The following is a 15,544-nucleotide window of genomic DNA, read 5'->3' as shown; positions in this document are numbered from 1 at the left end:
TTATGAATTCCTTCTGTCTGTGGCTTGCCAAGTGTGCTCCTGCATGTTCTAACTCAACAGTCCAGAAATATATTGATTATCAAAAGTAAATGGCTCTGTGCTGCCTGCAGGCATCACGCGTCCCAGAGTGATCTATTTAGCAGCAGTGTTGAAATGTTGCACAGCAGATTTCTCCTCTTGTTATTCCACATGTAAATTGTTTGTTTCCAATAACTAACATGAAGATATTTCATAACACCTCCCCTTCCTGTAACTACAGCACTGATTTAAATACCAGAGGGAGACAACCGAACTCGGGTCACACTGCGAGGCTCACTCCTTTCGTGCAATGATGTCTGCACACCCCAAGTGCTGAAGCCTTCACTTATCAGAAATTAGCCCAATTCTCCCCTCGGTGAGGCGAGCAGCTCCTTGCCCTCCCTGCCTTCTGCACAGCCCCTGCTCTTGCCAGTATTAGCTGCAGCAGTGTCCCTGAAGGGATGACTAAGGACATAGTAGCGTGTAAAATGAAGGCTGGAGATCCTTTGGTTTCCTATCCTGAAGCTGTGTTTGTAGTGATTGGAAATTTTTCTTTCCTTTCCAGCTTACTCTCCCTATCAGTAAACGAGATAGTGCTTAGCCAGCTGACAGCAACTCTGCCCGGTTTGGTAAGCCTGAAGATTGCCCTCCTTTCATAGCTGAAACGCAGAAATGTCAGGAACAACATGTTACAAGGTCACAGCAAGCCGCACCGTCTTTCTGTGTTGCTTTCCCACATCACTGGCACACGCCGCTCGGCAGCGATGCCCGTGGCCAGCCTGGCTGCTGCTGGCATGTTTCTGCCTGCAGGGCGATGCCTGAAATATTCCCCAGATGAAAGCAGTCCCCTTTGGTGCCGTACCACAGCTCCAGGGATGCCCCGCTGCTACCAAATCCTTCACAGCATCCCAGCTGCTGCCCTAATGCCACGCAGCACTTTTTCCCTGGGGATTTAGATTAAAAGGAGCGGGTCTGATCAGGCTGAAGGGTGACGGCTTCCTGCAGAGGGGTGGCGAGGGGGGTTGAGCGGTAGCATTTCTGCTTTGTGTTGCAGCTGTGTCCGGTAGTTGATATCGTCGTCAACCTTGTGAACATCCAGCTCCTGGGCACTCTCAACGGTGCGTTTCTTGTGGAGGATGAGGTGCTGCTTCCCCGCATTCCCCGCAGTGGGAAGTGCCCTTTCCCACATCTAGTCCATAAGTGCGTCAGGGAGGAGCTGCACGTCTGCAGGGCTGTTTGTTGAACCTTGAATTCACACCTGAGCAGTCCAAGTGAACTGCTTGCACCTTGGCCCTCCTGGCGCCATTTTTATACATCACCCTTGGATTTAGCGTATTATCTTTGATGCTCTTTTTGGGCTATATTCTACAGGCAGATCCCACAAAGCTGAATTTGGGGATGTTTTGGCCGTTTTGAGTAGCAGCGAGCATCCCACAGAAGTCAATGCTCAGGACCTGGTTTGTGGGTGTGAGGTCTGGCTGGTGGCCTGCGGGATCAGGGGAGGAGTTTGTGTTGCTGCTTATTTCCTGATGTTGTGATGATCTTTTTTCCCCATGAAGCGGTGATCCCAGTCGGTACATGCACTACGGGCTGGCCAGCCTCCCGTTTACCTCTGGCTTGTTCCTTGGGTTGGATTTAGATGTAAGTTAACGCTGGGCAACAGGACCCTGCGAGCGTGACTGCGGCGTGGTGCCTTTCAGACTGTTCACCTCATCCTGCGGGAGCAGTTGTCTTCTTCCAGTACAACCACGTGGAGGAGCTGGGCTAATGACTTGTTCTGGAAATGCTAGCTAAATATTTAGATCCTTATCCAAATCACCACTAAGTGACTGTGCGTACTTTCCTTCAAGCCCTCTTTTGCTCTGTTTGCAAACTTATCCTGAGACTGCCTGAGGCTGCATGTCTGCTGTTTGTAACTGTTGGGACAAGCAGTTTTCATCCTCTCCCTCGCCCTGCCTGCAGACTGGCTGTCACTGCTTTTTGCCTTTGCTATTCAGTCTCTATGGTGGGTGAATGCTGAACGAAGATAACGGATGTATTTTTCACTTCTGTCTCACTGGGAAAAAAAAAAACAGCAAAAACCAAACAGTACTTTCAAACAGGAGAACTTAAATAAAAGAAAGTGGCTAGCGAGAAGCAACCGGGACATAAGCAATAAAGACTAGCAGGGGCTAATAACAAGCACAGCAATCTGTATGATCAGCGCTGCTGCTCTTGCTTTACTGCAGATGCTTCATTGGGATTAGTCTTTGCCCCCACCCCCCCAGGAGGTCAGGGTTGGTCTCCTTAGCGAGTAGATGGTATCGGTGCAAGTTTGTTGTGGAGTCCGAGGACGGCTCACGCCTGGCTGGGCGCTGGAGGGAGGAACGGCAGGGCTGGGGCCGCCGGGCTGGCAGCACCTTCACCGCGCGTTTGTTCTCAGAGCGAAATCTCAAGGATGAACTGAAGCAGTGAGTTGTGATTTGGACAAAGTGTGTTATTAGCTAAGAAGGCCTTGGTTGTGCACTCTGGCCTTTATCAGCTCCTTTTGTCTATTAAATATAGAGGGAATTGCTCTGAGTCCAATGCTTTCCCTAAGCTGCTGGCGAGAGGAGGGCTATTTCAGCTGGCACAGACCCCGCACTCTCTGTCTCGAGGATCTGGGCATGCCTCGCGGCTTTGAAGGGTCGGTTTAACGTCTGTGTCACCTCTCTTTGCAGGGTGCAGTGAAGCAGGTGGGAGGCAGCATCATCCCCCATGACTCGTCCCCCTCTGCTTTGCCTCCGCTGCTGGACAAGCTTCTGGTCTTGGGACTGCGCCAGAGCTTTCTCAATGCAGCCCTGTCCCTCCTGATCCAGATACCGCCACAGACGTACACCTGCACGCCAGAAGTCGTGAGTGTAGCAGCACCTGTATGTCATGCCAGGGGAGGTGGCACGGGACACGCGTCAGCGTGACCTTAGCTCTGCTCAGGGAGCAGGCTGTGCATGGTGTTCACTCCATTGGTGCTCAGCACGCAGCCAGTCTGGGGACTGCATGTGCCCGTGCTCACTTGCAGATGCTCAAGCCCCAGCGCTGCTTCCTTACTGCTCGTTTCAGAAAGCTATAATAGCACGTGCAACGATCAGCCATTCTTGTTTCTGTATGGGCACCCCCAGGGATACCTGTTGAAACCAGTTGTGTACTGGTTATGCCACGGACTCCTGGAGGTCTGTAATCTGTTTCAAGGAGTCTTTAAAATGTCACTGAGAAAAGCAACTTCGTGTGTGCAATGCAATTCTCTAGGCACATGCATTTTCTGTACCTCCGATCTGTACTTCCACGGAAAAATATTAGGGGTCTACACACTGAAAATTGTTGAAAGCCTGTGGGTTACGTCTCCTTCTGCTGGCTGCTCTCACCTTAATGACTGACCGGGAATCGCCCAGGCAGCTGGGGAGCAATGGAGAAGGCTGAGGGCTCGAGGTGCTGCCGTAACATAGGTCTGCATGTGACTGAGCTGCCCATGGCTTCACTAGGGACAGTGAGCGCTCAGGGACTGGCCCCAGGAGTGCGAGCAAGCTGGCTGGGAACAGGGATGCAAGTGGGAGAGGGGCGGCCCCGGCAGGACAGCGTTGCTAAAATAGGCTGGAGTGCTCATCGGGGCTGCTTGCACTTTTGTTCCAACAGTTCTCTGGTGCCAGCCATCTGCAAGAAGCCATCACGACCCTTGTTCCTGCTGGGGTGAGTGACTTCTGCTGGAGTGAGGGTTTGTGTAAACCTCGCTGGGTCCGAGGCCATCCAAATGATGCTCCTGGATGTGCTGGGGTGCTGCTGCCAAAGGTCTCCAGTATTCTGCTCCCCTCCGCTTGGCCATGCTGAGCGTGCAGCACGGCCGAGCCGTGCCAGCACAGCTCGAGGCTGCCCTGCTGCCCGACCAGCTGATGGGAGCAGGTGAAGGGACCGGAGGTTTGTGTCCAGCCCTCGGCAGCCTCTGCACGGTGCCCGCTCTCCTCTGTGCCATTGGCTGTAGCCAACCTTCTCCCGCTCCCTAAGCAGGGGAACGTCTTCTCTCACAGCTCACGGCCATTGACAGAAAGAGCTGATAAGTGTCTGGCATGTCCCATTTCCTAGGCACCATGGGCACCCTCTTATGGCCACAGCCCCCTTCGTGTCCACCTTTGCTTCCTCAGCCCCTTACTGCCTGCAGCAAGGAGTGCCAACCCGTGCTGCCGGACCTATTTGCTCTCTAAATTTGGCTTGTCCAAGGTCTGTGTGACCTCGGGGGAGGCCCTACAGAGTTATGGGCATGTGACAGTCCACCAGAGGACTGCCTGTCCCCTGCCTGGCCAGTGTGTGGGGCATGGGTAGCCACCTCCATGTGTCCCTCATTCCCACAGTGCTCCACCTGCCATGGGACCAGTCCTCTGAGCATTAAGCTAATGTTGTCTGGGAACCCGCTCATCCTCTTGGAAGAAAACAAAGCCACCGTCGAGCTTTCGGTCATGATTCAGGTGTTCATTAAGCATTTAGATGGATCCATCCTCAACCTCCTGCTCCTGAAGGCCGTAAGTGTGGATGTAAAGACCTCAAACTGGTGAAGTGTACAGCCAGCCGAGTGACTGGCAGTTGGAATGGGGACGTCTTCATGGGCTGATCCTCTCCCTGTCTGCTTGCAGGACCTCGGTCTAAACGCCCGCGTGTCGATTGCTGGAGGCAGACTGGTGCTCGGGTTGTCCCTGGGCAGGTAGGCTGTCCCTGCAGCGGCTGCACAGGGGTGCTCTGAGCAAAGCCTGCTGCAACGCCCCAGCCTGCTCACTCCCCTGAGACAGCCCTGGGTGTTCAGCCGTGCTGGGAAACCCCGGCTTTCCCGGAGCTCAGGGTACAGGTTCAGTTTGCTGGGAAGCAGTAACCAGAAGAGAGCGGGACGACAGGAAGGGCTGCAATTCATCAGGGACACTCCGAGTGCTGTAACAGCATGTGCCCCGGTGACACTGCGCTGGTGGAGCTGCCTGAACTATGGCAGAAGGGACGGGAGTGTTGCACAAACAGGGCTGTGACAAAGCCGGGCGGTGCTGCCCTCTTACAGGCTGGTGACATTCGCTGCATTGCAATGTTGGCTCTGGAGCCGCTAACTCGAAATGCTTTTAAATGTCTGTTAAACAGACATTTCATTTCCTGAATCTGAGAATGTCATACCTGGCTGATGGCACGAGGTCGACAGATATTGCTGACTTTCAGGAAGCATTACAGCAGTGGGAAAGTTCTAGGAGACTGGAAAAAAAGTCTGTGTCAGTTTTATAACAAGGAGAAATGAGGTAACCTGCATAATTGTAAGACTGTCGGCTTGACTTTGATCCTGGGCAGTAGTTCGAAATGTCTGATATTGGACATGAGTAATAAAGGAGTAAAGGAAAGAACTGTCATTAATGCCAGTCAAGGTACGATTAAAGGTTGGAAAGCATTTCTTATAGTTTGAGGTTTGAGGATTTAAAGCCATTTAGCTTGTCAAAGAGCTAGATTTAGAAGCAACATTGGCATAGCTTGTATGCAGTGATATAGAGAATAGAAATGCATCAAAGGGCTTTTAATTCAATAGACAAAGATATAACAAGATTCAATGGAAGTAGAAAAGAGAAATTCAAAGTGGAAGTAAAGCACATGTTTTAGCTATGGAGATAGTTGGGTGATTGCAATGATGGATTAGGAGCTGTAGCGAATTCTCCAGAGCTCATGATCTTTAAATCCAGACTGGATGCTTTTTCTAGAAGCTCTGCTCTCAGCTAACCAGGAGCTGACTCCTTTCCCAAGGTGAATAACTACCTGGGCGCGGGAGAGGGAAGGGGAAGCCAGGAGCTAGTGTGTGCCCTGCTGCAGTGCTATTTCATTTACAACCAAATAAAAATTAGGTGAAGCTTTTAGTGCTGATCTATTGCTTTTATTTTCCTATTTTCTTTTCTCTCTTGCAAGTGTGGCAGCGCCTCATTTTTGTGTCACAATATTGTGATCCCTTTACGGATGCCCCGATGATGCCTCACAGGGATCCCTTGCCGTGGGCTGAGTAACGCTGCTCTAGGAGATGGCAGGGGTCTCCTGGTCGGGGTCTGTGAGCTCTGCCTGGTGACTTGGTGTCTGACGTGCTGTTTGCTTTACTTTCCCTGCAGCACTTCCCTCTCCTTGGAGTCTTCCGATGTTGGCATCAGTAACGTAAGTCTCTCGTACCAGTCTAGGCTTTACTAGGTGGGTAGAGTGGCCGAGCGCTCTGCACTGCAGCTCTGGGGAAGGAGGGGGACACGCGGTCGCTGTGTGATGCTGAAACGTGTCCTGGCTGTGATGGATTACGTCTGCTGAGAGTCTTAGTTGTTAGCTGCTCTACTTTGTAGGTCATAGCAATTCTTCTTTTGCTGCTTTTTTTTTTTTTCTTCTGCCTTTTCTAATAATGCAAATGTAAAGCCTGAAGTCTGTTTGTTTGTTTATTCACCCCTGCTTGGGCAAAGCTTACACGGAGCTCCAGCAGGAGTTTTACCTGGTAGAAAGATTCCCAAAGGAAGGACCAAATACAAACCGAGGAAGAAAAGTAGATTTGCTGTAAAGAAAAGAGGGACTATTTGTTCTTTTGCTGTGTCAGTGGGAAGTGATTTCCAGTCCCAAGGACTGGCTGGCTTCCAGCCGTAGTGCTGGGCTGTGCTTGTCGCTGTCGAGTGCCTGGCAGCGCTGCTCACGTGCTTGTTCCTTCTCTGGTTCAGATCTCGAACTTGAAGCCACACTGCAGCAATCTGCTGGCAGAAACGTTATTGCCCCTTATCAACGGTAAGGTGACCGGGATAGCTGTAGCATTGGGAGTGCTTTGACTGAGGAGGGGAGAGGGATACGTGTGAATGATTGAAAGCTGTAGCAGGAGAGTTGGAGCGATTCAAGGTCTGCAGTCCCCATGCTGAGGCTGTAGTTAAAAGTCCCAACCTTATTCTTACGTGATCCACCCCAGCTTCAGTCCTAAGGGCCCTGGCAACTGTTAGTGGCAGAGAATGTAAGGAAAGCCAAAATGCATCATGCGCGATGGTGCTGCAGTCCATGCCTCTGGATCAGCTCTGCTCCCTTCGCCCTCCCCGGGAGCAGCTTTGTCGTGGGGCGGGAGCTGGGCTCACCCCTCCAGCGGTGAGTAAGGACCTGTCTGTCCCCTGCAGGCGCTCTGGGCATCGGCATCCCTCTGCCAAACGTGCTGGGCATTCCCTTAATAAAGGTGGATATTCAGATACTAGCGGTAAGTGCCTGGAAGGGCTATTTCCTCCTGCAAGGCACTGGGGCAGGTCACTGGGGCTGTTTCTAGCAGCTGGCTTCTGTAACAGGACCCTGCCAGTGGCGGTTTAGTGAGCAAGAGCTGTGGATTTTAAGCCTTGAAAGGCCAGAAGGGGTTGCTCTGTCTGACCTCCTTCAGGTCAGAAAATGCTGCTGAGTACTTCATGCCCACGAGTGTTATTGAACCAGGTACGCAATGAGCGATGTTCAGCCCCTCTGGGGTAAGTCCTGGTTCCCCTCTCCGGGCTGCGTTTCCTTTCTGGAGAACTCTGTGTTAGCAGCTTTGGTGTGGGTCCAGGGGGTCTGGCAAGCCCTTTCGAGTGGCACCGTTCAAAGTGTCTTGAATTGCACTGAATTCCAGCCCTGTGCATCCTGGAGATGTCCCAGAGGAGCTGGGATATTCTCTGATGCTTCCCAAAGGATACCGTGCCCTCCTTGTTACAGATTTGACGTGAGGATTTTTGCAAGAGGGTTTTCTGTTCACTGTGTGTTGCTGACAAGCTGATGTGAACCAGCATCCCTCAAAAGTCGGAAAATAACGTGGATGTGACGCTCCTTGCACTTCTTCAGGGCCTGCTGGTGATTCTCGTGTGAGCTGGGAAGTACAAGGCGCGGAGAGGTCTTTCTGGGCAGAGAAAGAGGAAGAAAGACCAGCGAGGATGGAGCATCGAGACCAGCATTATCTACTTTTCTTTTCTAAACTTGATTCAAGATTCTTGATAACATTTAAGACACTTTAAAGTTAATCGGCTCGTGTGAGGACTAAGATACTTGCATAAGCCAAAACCTGATAGGCAGCTCTGTGTACAAATATTTATTTAGAGAAATTAGCATGATTTTGGGGTCACAGTCATAGCAGTTGCATGTGATGCTGCAGTGGAATTGTTGAATTTGTTCTGAGGGACAATTGTTATTGATATAATGAAAAAGTGAACTTGCTGCATATGGCTTTCTAAGTAAATGTCACCATCCGTGTTCAGAAGGGTATGAAGTGCTGAGCGGGAGCTCAGGGTACCTTTGTCATGTAACTCTTCTAATAAACGTTCCTACTTTTTTAGTGCTTGGAACGAGGTTCTTGTTTCTGATGCTTCTCGGGGAGAGTATCTGTCCTGCCTCCTGCTATGGGATCTGGTTCCTTTGTGACAACTGATATTTTGGTTTGAAAGCTTTTTCCACTCAAACTTCCTGAGGAAAAAACACTTGGATTTTCAGTGGCTGCTCCTGGCGGGGTAACCTACTGACCAAATGCTAATCCACAAGCAGAAATGAGAATGAAATCGAATTTCCCAAGGTCATGAAGCATTTCCTAATAGAATCTGAAGGGAAAACTTCATTACCAGATAATTGAGAAGTATAACACCGGAGCACACCCATCTGCCTGCAGTAATGTCCCAGGGAAAAGAATTCAGGCATTTTTGATTTCAGAAAAAAGAAATGATTCTGGGTAAAAAACCCCAACATCTGAGGTCTTAAATGGCCTGTCAAACACCTGCTTTTCCCAGCACTAGATGTTATTACTAGTGTGTTAATTGTTATTAGCTGGCGTCCCCAGAGCTAATGGCGGTATGTCGCTGTTGAAGCATGGGTGATGCACAGAAGTCTAGCACCGATCAGGTAACGGAGAGGGGCAATATCCTGTTCTGCATTTCTGCCTAAAGGTAAGAATAGTTCAATATCTGCCTGGCCAAAGCCCTTGGCTGTCGCATTAATTTCCAGCATCACAGTGAGATGTTGCAGAGGAATCGCTGAGCACAGCAGAGGACGCACTGGACCTGTTGGCAGTCCCGGTTCATGCAAACTGCCCAGAGCTCTCCCGTGCTGTGCCGAACGGCAAACCTGGTGTCGCGCACCGTCATCGTGTGGGCTGGCACGTTTTGTGTCATGGCAGGAGGGTTTTGGGTGGGTTGAAGTACACGGTAATACTGAAGACTGGTGCTGTAGTGAGTCTGAACGGCTCCTTCGGCTCCCAGCTCTGTGCAGGCTGATGGTGCCGGAGGGACTGTTCTCTCCAAAGGCTGTTCAGCTGCTGGTAACACAGACCTTGCCCTGTCCCTGGGCAGAAATGATGCTCCTGCACGGTGATGGGACTCCCCGCTCAAGCAGCGTGCTGCGGGCAGCCCCAGCACCAGCTAAACCAGGCGGGTGAGAAGTTTCTGCGACGCAGGGCGCGAACAAGAGGAGTGCCGTGGACGATCGGGCCATGCTCGTGAGCCGGGAGCAGGGAGCTTCAGACCCCACTGCTTGTGCTCTCTGGCGCCGGTATGCCTGCGGTGCCGGCAGAGCGGGGTTTTGGGGGGCTGTGTGGCCCCGTTACCCACCGGGCAGGATGAGCAGCTCCACTGACCTGCACTGGCAGCCGCATCGCCAGAGCACTCGCAGCTTCTTTGTGCCACCTCAGGGTTACTGGACTGATTGTGCTTGGCTTCTCCATCCATCCTTTTTGCCCGCAGGTTGGCATAACGGGCTTTGTTTGTACAAGGTTTTGTTCTGGGTCCTGAGCAAACACCTTCTGTATGGTAAGTAAAGTTTAGCAACTTTTTTGCACGCTCTTTTGGCCAGCACTTCTGTGTGAATTCTGGTTTGCTGGGGGGATTAATTTTGCTGGCACTCTACAGTCATCTGTGATCTGTCGCTGTCCCAGGAGTCTCTTTGACTTGAGAAAGAAATGACAGCGGGAAGTGTGTAACTGGAGAGCTCGCTGCCTCGCAGAGCCGCGGGCCTGGGATGGCAGAAAAGTGGGAAAGTCTTCTTGTGCATCTGGAAACAGCTTTCCCTCCCGGGGCCTGGCCTCTGTCGTGTCATTTGTCGCACAGGGCTGAGCGGGAAGGAGCAGAGGGACCTTTTCAAAAGGAAAGGGCAGCATCCCCTCGGTGTAACTCGTTACTTCTGCAACTCGTAAATCTCGTGCTCTGAATTGCTGGTGGGTTCAGGAGTAAATCCAGAGCGGGAAACCACAAGTTGGAATTCATAAGAACTGGGACAATCCTGTCCACAGTGGAAAAACCACTAAACAGTCATTTTCCAGCGTGCTGGCACCCTGACTCGCTGGAAAATCTCTGTATGGGTGAGCAGTGGGAGCGGGGTGTGATGGGCCTGCTGCTCTGCCCGGGCTGTGCATGGGACTTCGGGCTCTCCAGCTCTTGCTCCAGGAATGTCCCTGGTAAAGCTTCAGACCTCCGCTGCTCCATGGGGGCTGGCGAAGGGGCTCGTCTCTGTTTTTCCAGCACTTGAACCATCTGGCTGTCACGTCCTGCTCCTTGTGCCTCCAGCAAGGGAAGCTGTATGTCCTGGGATACTGCCCAGGAAAATTATGGATTTTGTTTATGCCAAAGACGCTTTTGTTTATGCCACAAATGCTTTTTACAGCATTTCTTTTTCCAGGTGAACCCAAAGTGACTGCTGGGGACAACACTGGCTGTCTCCTGCAGATGCAGCTGTGCTGGGGGGGCTCGGTAAATCGGGTGACAAGAGGGAGCAGCAGAAGACCCCAGTTCTCCAGCGTAAGCCAGTTCAGCCCCAAGCCTGCGGCTGGTCCCAGGTAGGACGTGTGGGGCTGGGAGTCGGGGTGTGCAGCTCCAGTGACCCCAACCCTACGCTAGAGACGCAGAGCCATGCAGTAAAGCCTAAAGCCAGAATATCCACTGGCAAACAAATACATCTTTTTCCTACTGTAGCTTATTCCTTTTGGGAAACTGGTTTAAGATACATTAGTCAAAGAATAATGGTTGTAGCTCTACCAGGAAACTTTTATTAGGAGCAGTTCCCGCTATTGCCAACTTTGGGCATTAAAATCATTAGTCAAGTCCCCAAGCTGGGCATATAAACCTTCAGGGCTTTTTACTCCTTATAATAAATCAACTTGGCTTGTTTTGTTTGCTTTGCTGTTTGTGAGTCTCTGAAATATGAGGTTTTGAAGTGCTTTTCAGCAGCTCCAGAGGCTAGAAATGTTGTGTATAGCTGTTGCAAGTGAAAGCAGATGTATATGTAATTAATATGGTTTCATGGGAATCACCATTGCAGAGCTTACATTGAGAGCTGCACAGCCAGCAGTGAGGGTGCTCTTCCCGGGCATCGGCACAGCGATGTGCTCACCCTGTCCGGGGGCAGCTGCCAGCAGCACCCAGTGGTCGAGCGACTTGGGCGGCTTTAGGAGCTCCGTTACCAGCCCACCCTTCCATTCCGGACACTCAAGTCTGTTGTGGCTTTTTTCCCCCCTTAGTTTGCTGAACAACCTCTCAAGCGCAGAGGCGCGTTTGGTCGGTAGGAAAGAGCATTCCAATATTGACAAACGCAGCCGCTGGTGCCCTTGGGCGGGCGCGTGCCGGGCCGGCACGTGGCACCGTCTGTACGTGTGCAGTCACGTTTCATTCAGCACTTTCCCTGTGATGAGCTTTGTCAGAAAGTATAGTTTTGAAAATATAACTGCCTTCAAGTCTAAAATTAGAAACCACTGGGCAGACTGATTTCCCTCCCCCCCTTTCTGACCCAGGGAAAACCACCAGCCGTAATGTTCCCATAGTAACACGGGAAATGGAGAAAAAGCAGATGAAAGATCTCTTGTTGGCAGGGGCCATGTCGTTCTGCCGCTGAGAGACACGGAGGTGCTTTGCATCCTTACAAATCAGTGCCATTTTCATGCTTCCTTAATTAAATGTAAGGTCTGGACATCTGTACTGCTACCAGTTCTTAGCAAGACAAAATTCATCTGTCTTTAGGTACAAATCATTGAGGGGAAAGAAGTCAATAGCCATACCAGAAAATGCAGTATGAAAGTGAAATGTTTATTTAAAGTATGGAACATTGTTACAACCCATCCTCTTTGTGCAACAAAAACACCAACAGCAGGACTGGAAGAGAAAGCCGCTAGTGCAATGCTGTTATTATCCTAAATCTGAGAAAGTGTTGTTTTAGTAAGGCAAGAAAGACGATTTTCAACATTTCAAGCAGTGACAAAACACAAAGCGTGATTTCAGAGTCAACAGAACAATTTTGCCACTGTTTTACTCCAGAGACCAGACTTCAGCCCGTGGTGATCTGCTCTCCAGTCCTCGCCCATAGCTCGAGGTTGCAGGGGACCAAGACGTAGTCCTAAGCAAGGGGAGGAACGAGGGGTGAGCGAGGTGCCCGCGTGGCTCATGTCGGCCTGCACGGGGCTCTCCACAGCCCAATGGTCCCTCCAACACAGCTATTGCTCATGGCAGTGGGGCTAGAGAGGAACTATGCCTGTTTAAAGTGTTGAAACTTGATTCTGCGGGTTAAGAGGGCTAGAGGAGCAGGCTCCAATTTATTCTGGAGCTAGGAGGTAAGCATCGCTCCCGGGTTCCCTTTAAATCAAACAGCAGGGAGCAATTTAAATGTCTTATTTCTTACCTTGTGAATCGTGACGTTGACGTCAGTGTAGGTAAAGCTGGACATGTGGGGCAGGAATATGCCTTCACTCAGGACCACTAGGAAAAAAAAGAGGGAGAGTTGCCAGCTGGGTGCTGCCTTTGTCCTTGTCGTGCATCTTGTGTGGCAGCACCGCTGCAAAACTCCCGGCTCCTCACCGTTCATCTGAGCCGGTACCTCCTCACGGATTGTGGGCAAAAATAACTCCTCTAGTAAGGCAGCCTGCCAAAGGGAAATCCATGGTCAGCTCATTCATGACGTGACTCTAAAGCAGGAGGAGAGGCAGGGACCAGCAAGAGAGGGGTCCTGATGCTTACTGCACCTCTCCTAATCCCGCACGGACCTGCCTCTCCCTTCTGCAGGGTGCAGCAAGCACCCAAAGTAAATATTTCCCTACTGATAACCGCTGCCTGGGATGGTTTAGGGCAGTCTAAGCTGGCTGGTGCAGCTGAGAGTGACCAGGGTGTTAGAGGACGGTGCTAAGGCGCGGGCTGTTGCATTCAGCAAGTCACAGCAGCACGGTGTAAGGAGGAGACATGGTTGTGCTCAGTCACTTGGGGGGTGCACGGCTGGGGGTACCTACCGGCACGGGACCCACATCGGAGGCAGCCAGGCTGAGCTCAATATCCCTGGAAAACAAAGAGTGGCACAGGAGCTGCTTGTAATAAGCAGACTTTCATGTTCCCCCAAACACCATGGCTGAGTTCGGGGCCAAGCCAGCAGTGAACGTGATGCCTGGGTACATCTGAGCAGGCGGCTGAAGCCTGGCTTCCCCCCCCCGGGCACAGCAGCAAGGGCTTGAGGATGTTTTGGCCACCAGGACCCAGACTAAACATCTTTTGTGGGGCCCCGCTGAAGCGGGCAGGCTGCACTGGCGTACACTGGGGTGAGCGGGCTGGGGCACAGGATGCTGCCGGGCCGGGGTCTGGAGAAATAGGCAGCCGTAGGCACCACCACGGCCGGACACGCCGGAGCCCCCCAGCTGCAGGCTGTGTTTGGAGATGGGGCCGTCGAGCATGTGCTTTCCCGGTAGTGGTGCCTTTGGTGTGGCAGGAACAGGCGGAGGCGGGCGGTGTTGGCGTGTGCCAGTCGCCTGCGTATGCCTGTGCTGAATGCCGGGGGGTGGAAGGGTACAATTTCCACTTTTCTCTCTAACCGCGTTACTGGAGTCTCACTGCTACCCCTGGAGCGCCCAAACCTTAAAAGCTAAGAAATTCCCTGACCACTTTGCCTCTCCTTTCCCTGCTATGACTGGGACATGTCCCCTTCGAGGACTTGGAGCATAGCTGGGTTCATTACTCTATCACTGCTGCAGAGATCATCATCCTTGTGTCGGCGATGCTAAGGAGGAGTCCTGCGGACATATCCTGCAAGGGGAAAAGAGAAGGCAGGATCAGAGTGAGCAAACGGTCCAGCTCCAGCTTTGAATAGTGGCATGCAATGAACCCACCCGTGTGCTGCCACCTGCGACGTGCTCCTCACGCCTTGCTCTACGCAACGGAGGCAAATGCTGCTTGGGGCCATGAGCACTGTGGCAGGTAAAGGCTAAATCAGCCTCTTGCAACGGCTGCAATCGGGCTGGGTCTCGGAGCAAAGGGCATTGCCCATGTGCAGTTCGGGCACGCTCGCAGAGCACACTCAGCACACTCGCAGAGCACACTCCTCATGCTCCCCACACTCGCAGAACACGCTTGGCATGCTTGCAGGGAAAACTCACCACGTTCACACTCAGGAAGCTCTGGAAAGCCGGTGAGCCTGCTCCGATGTGGATGGTGAGGAAGAGCTTCAGGGCTCCCTTGCCTTCCTCCAGCACCACCCGAGGCGAGCTCCTGAACACAGCTTGCAGCATCACCGGTAGGTCCTCCTGGAAGAGGGAGCCCATCTGCCGAGGGAGGGGGGTTATTTCTGGGCACAGCAGCCGTCCCCTGCGTGCCCCTGGTTTGGTGGGCAGGGGGCTGGGGGGCACTGCCCGAGCTGGGGCTGTGCCTCTCGGAGCGACAGCAACGGCAACGAACCTGAGTAATCTTCTGTGCCATGGTGGCGGTGGTCAGTGGGCTCTGAAAGACAAAGCATGGCTTGTGATCTGGCTGACGGATGCTTGGGGCTGCTGCTCTGGGGCTCGTGTCCAGCACAGCCGTGCGGACCCTGCGGTGAGCACTGTGCCGCGTGCAGATACGCGCCGGAGCCTTCCTGCACGCCAGCACGTGCCAGGAGCAGCATTCTGGTTACTCTTCATGGCAAATTCTCCATGCATCACTAGACCAGCAATATTTTTGGGAGCCTGGGGGTGGGGGGGCTGCAACTCCCATGGGCACTCAGAGACACACTCTCATTTCTTTGCAGGGTGCACAGCTCCTCCAAGCCTTTCGTAGGGCAGGGCTGTCCCTCCAAATGCGTATCTTCTACTCCTTCCTTGCTTGCTTGCTCTACTCACCGGGATGGTCATGTTGAAGGCTCCAGCTATTTCCAGAGCGAAGAAGAGGCTGGTGTAGAAGTGCTCAGAGAAAGCCAGGGTGAGGTGGGAAGGGCTGGAGCTCGCTGGCTCGGGGGCAGTGGGCTTGCCATCCCTGCCACCTGGAAAGTTGTCTGCAGAGACATGGACAAGGAGAGAAGGAGGTTGAGGTGTCTCGGGGCACGTAGCACTGGGAGGAAGCAGCTCTCCCAAAGCCTGGAGCTGGGCTGTGAGTGCTGGAAAGGGAGGACTTACTTGCAAGGATATGGTGATTCCCTGCTCGGAGAACACGGGTGCAGCCAGGGGCAGGTACTGGACCTGGCAGCTCGGCGTGATGGGGAACTGAGCTGCAAACCGAGCGGAGGGATGCTCAGAAAGAGGAGGGGAGCAGTGATGGCGGGTTGGGTCTGGGAAGCGTCTGGGTTTCCCAAG

General features: G+C 52.5%; 2 protein-coding genes across 2 annotated transcripts in view; one reads left to right on the top strand and one right to left on the bottom strand.

The window, feature by feature from the left end:
• Positions 1-7,930, top strand: part of LOC103912471 (BPI fold-containing family B member 4-like) — a 10,911-nt gene extending 2,981 nt beyond the window's left edge. The window contains 12 exon segments of the mRNA XM_009318743.1: positions 584-647; positions 1,073-1,136; positions 1,578-1,592; positions 1,595-1,659; positions 2,718-2,891; positions 3,667-3,720; positions 4,377-4,544; positions 4,656-4,723; positions 6,141-6,183; positions 6,723-6,786; positions 7,161-7,237; positions 7,843-7,930. Coding sequence (XP_009317018.1) covers positions 584-647; positions 1,073-1,136; positions 1,578-1,592; positions 1,595-1,659; positions 2,718-2,891; positions 3,667-3,720; positions 4,377-4,544; positions 4,656-4,723; positions 6,141-6,183; positions 6,723-6,786; positions 7,161-7,237; positions 7,843-7,866 — 880 coding nt within the window. The 3' untranslated portion in view covers positions 7,867-7,930.
• Positions 7,931-12,291: 4,361 nt separating this feature from the next.
• The window catches only part of LOC103912470 (protein TENP-like), a 6,190-nt gene continuing 2,937 nt past the window's right edge, over positions 12,292-15,544 (bottom strand). Inside the window, 10 exon segments of the mRNA XM_009318742.1 lie at positions 12,292-12,360; positions 12,643-12,719; positions 12,819-12,882; positions 13,244-13,289; positions 13,960-14,027; positions 14,378-14,542; positions 14,676-14,717; positions 15,095-15,210; positions 15,213-15,246; positions 15,368-15,459. Coding sequence (XP_009317017.1) covers positions 12,292-12,360; positions 12,643-12,719; positions 12,819-12,882; positions 13,244-13,289; positions 13,960-14,027; positions 14,378-14,542; positions 14,676-14,717; positions 15,095-15,210; positions 15,213-15,246; positions 15,368-15,459 — 773 coding nt within the window.

The sequence above is a fragment of the Pygoscelis adeliae genome, unplaced genomic scaffold, assembly GCF_000699105.1.
Source record: "Pygoscelis adeliae isolate BGI_AS28 unplaced genomic scaffold, ASM69910v1 Scaffold432, whole genome shotgun sequence".
NCBI lineage: Eukaryota > Metazoa > Chordata > Aves > Sphenisciformes > Spheniscidae > Pygoscelis > Pygoscelis adeliae.
This window is presented reverse-complemented; position numbering and strand designations above follow the sequence as displayed.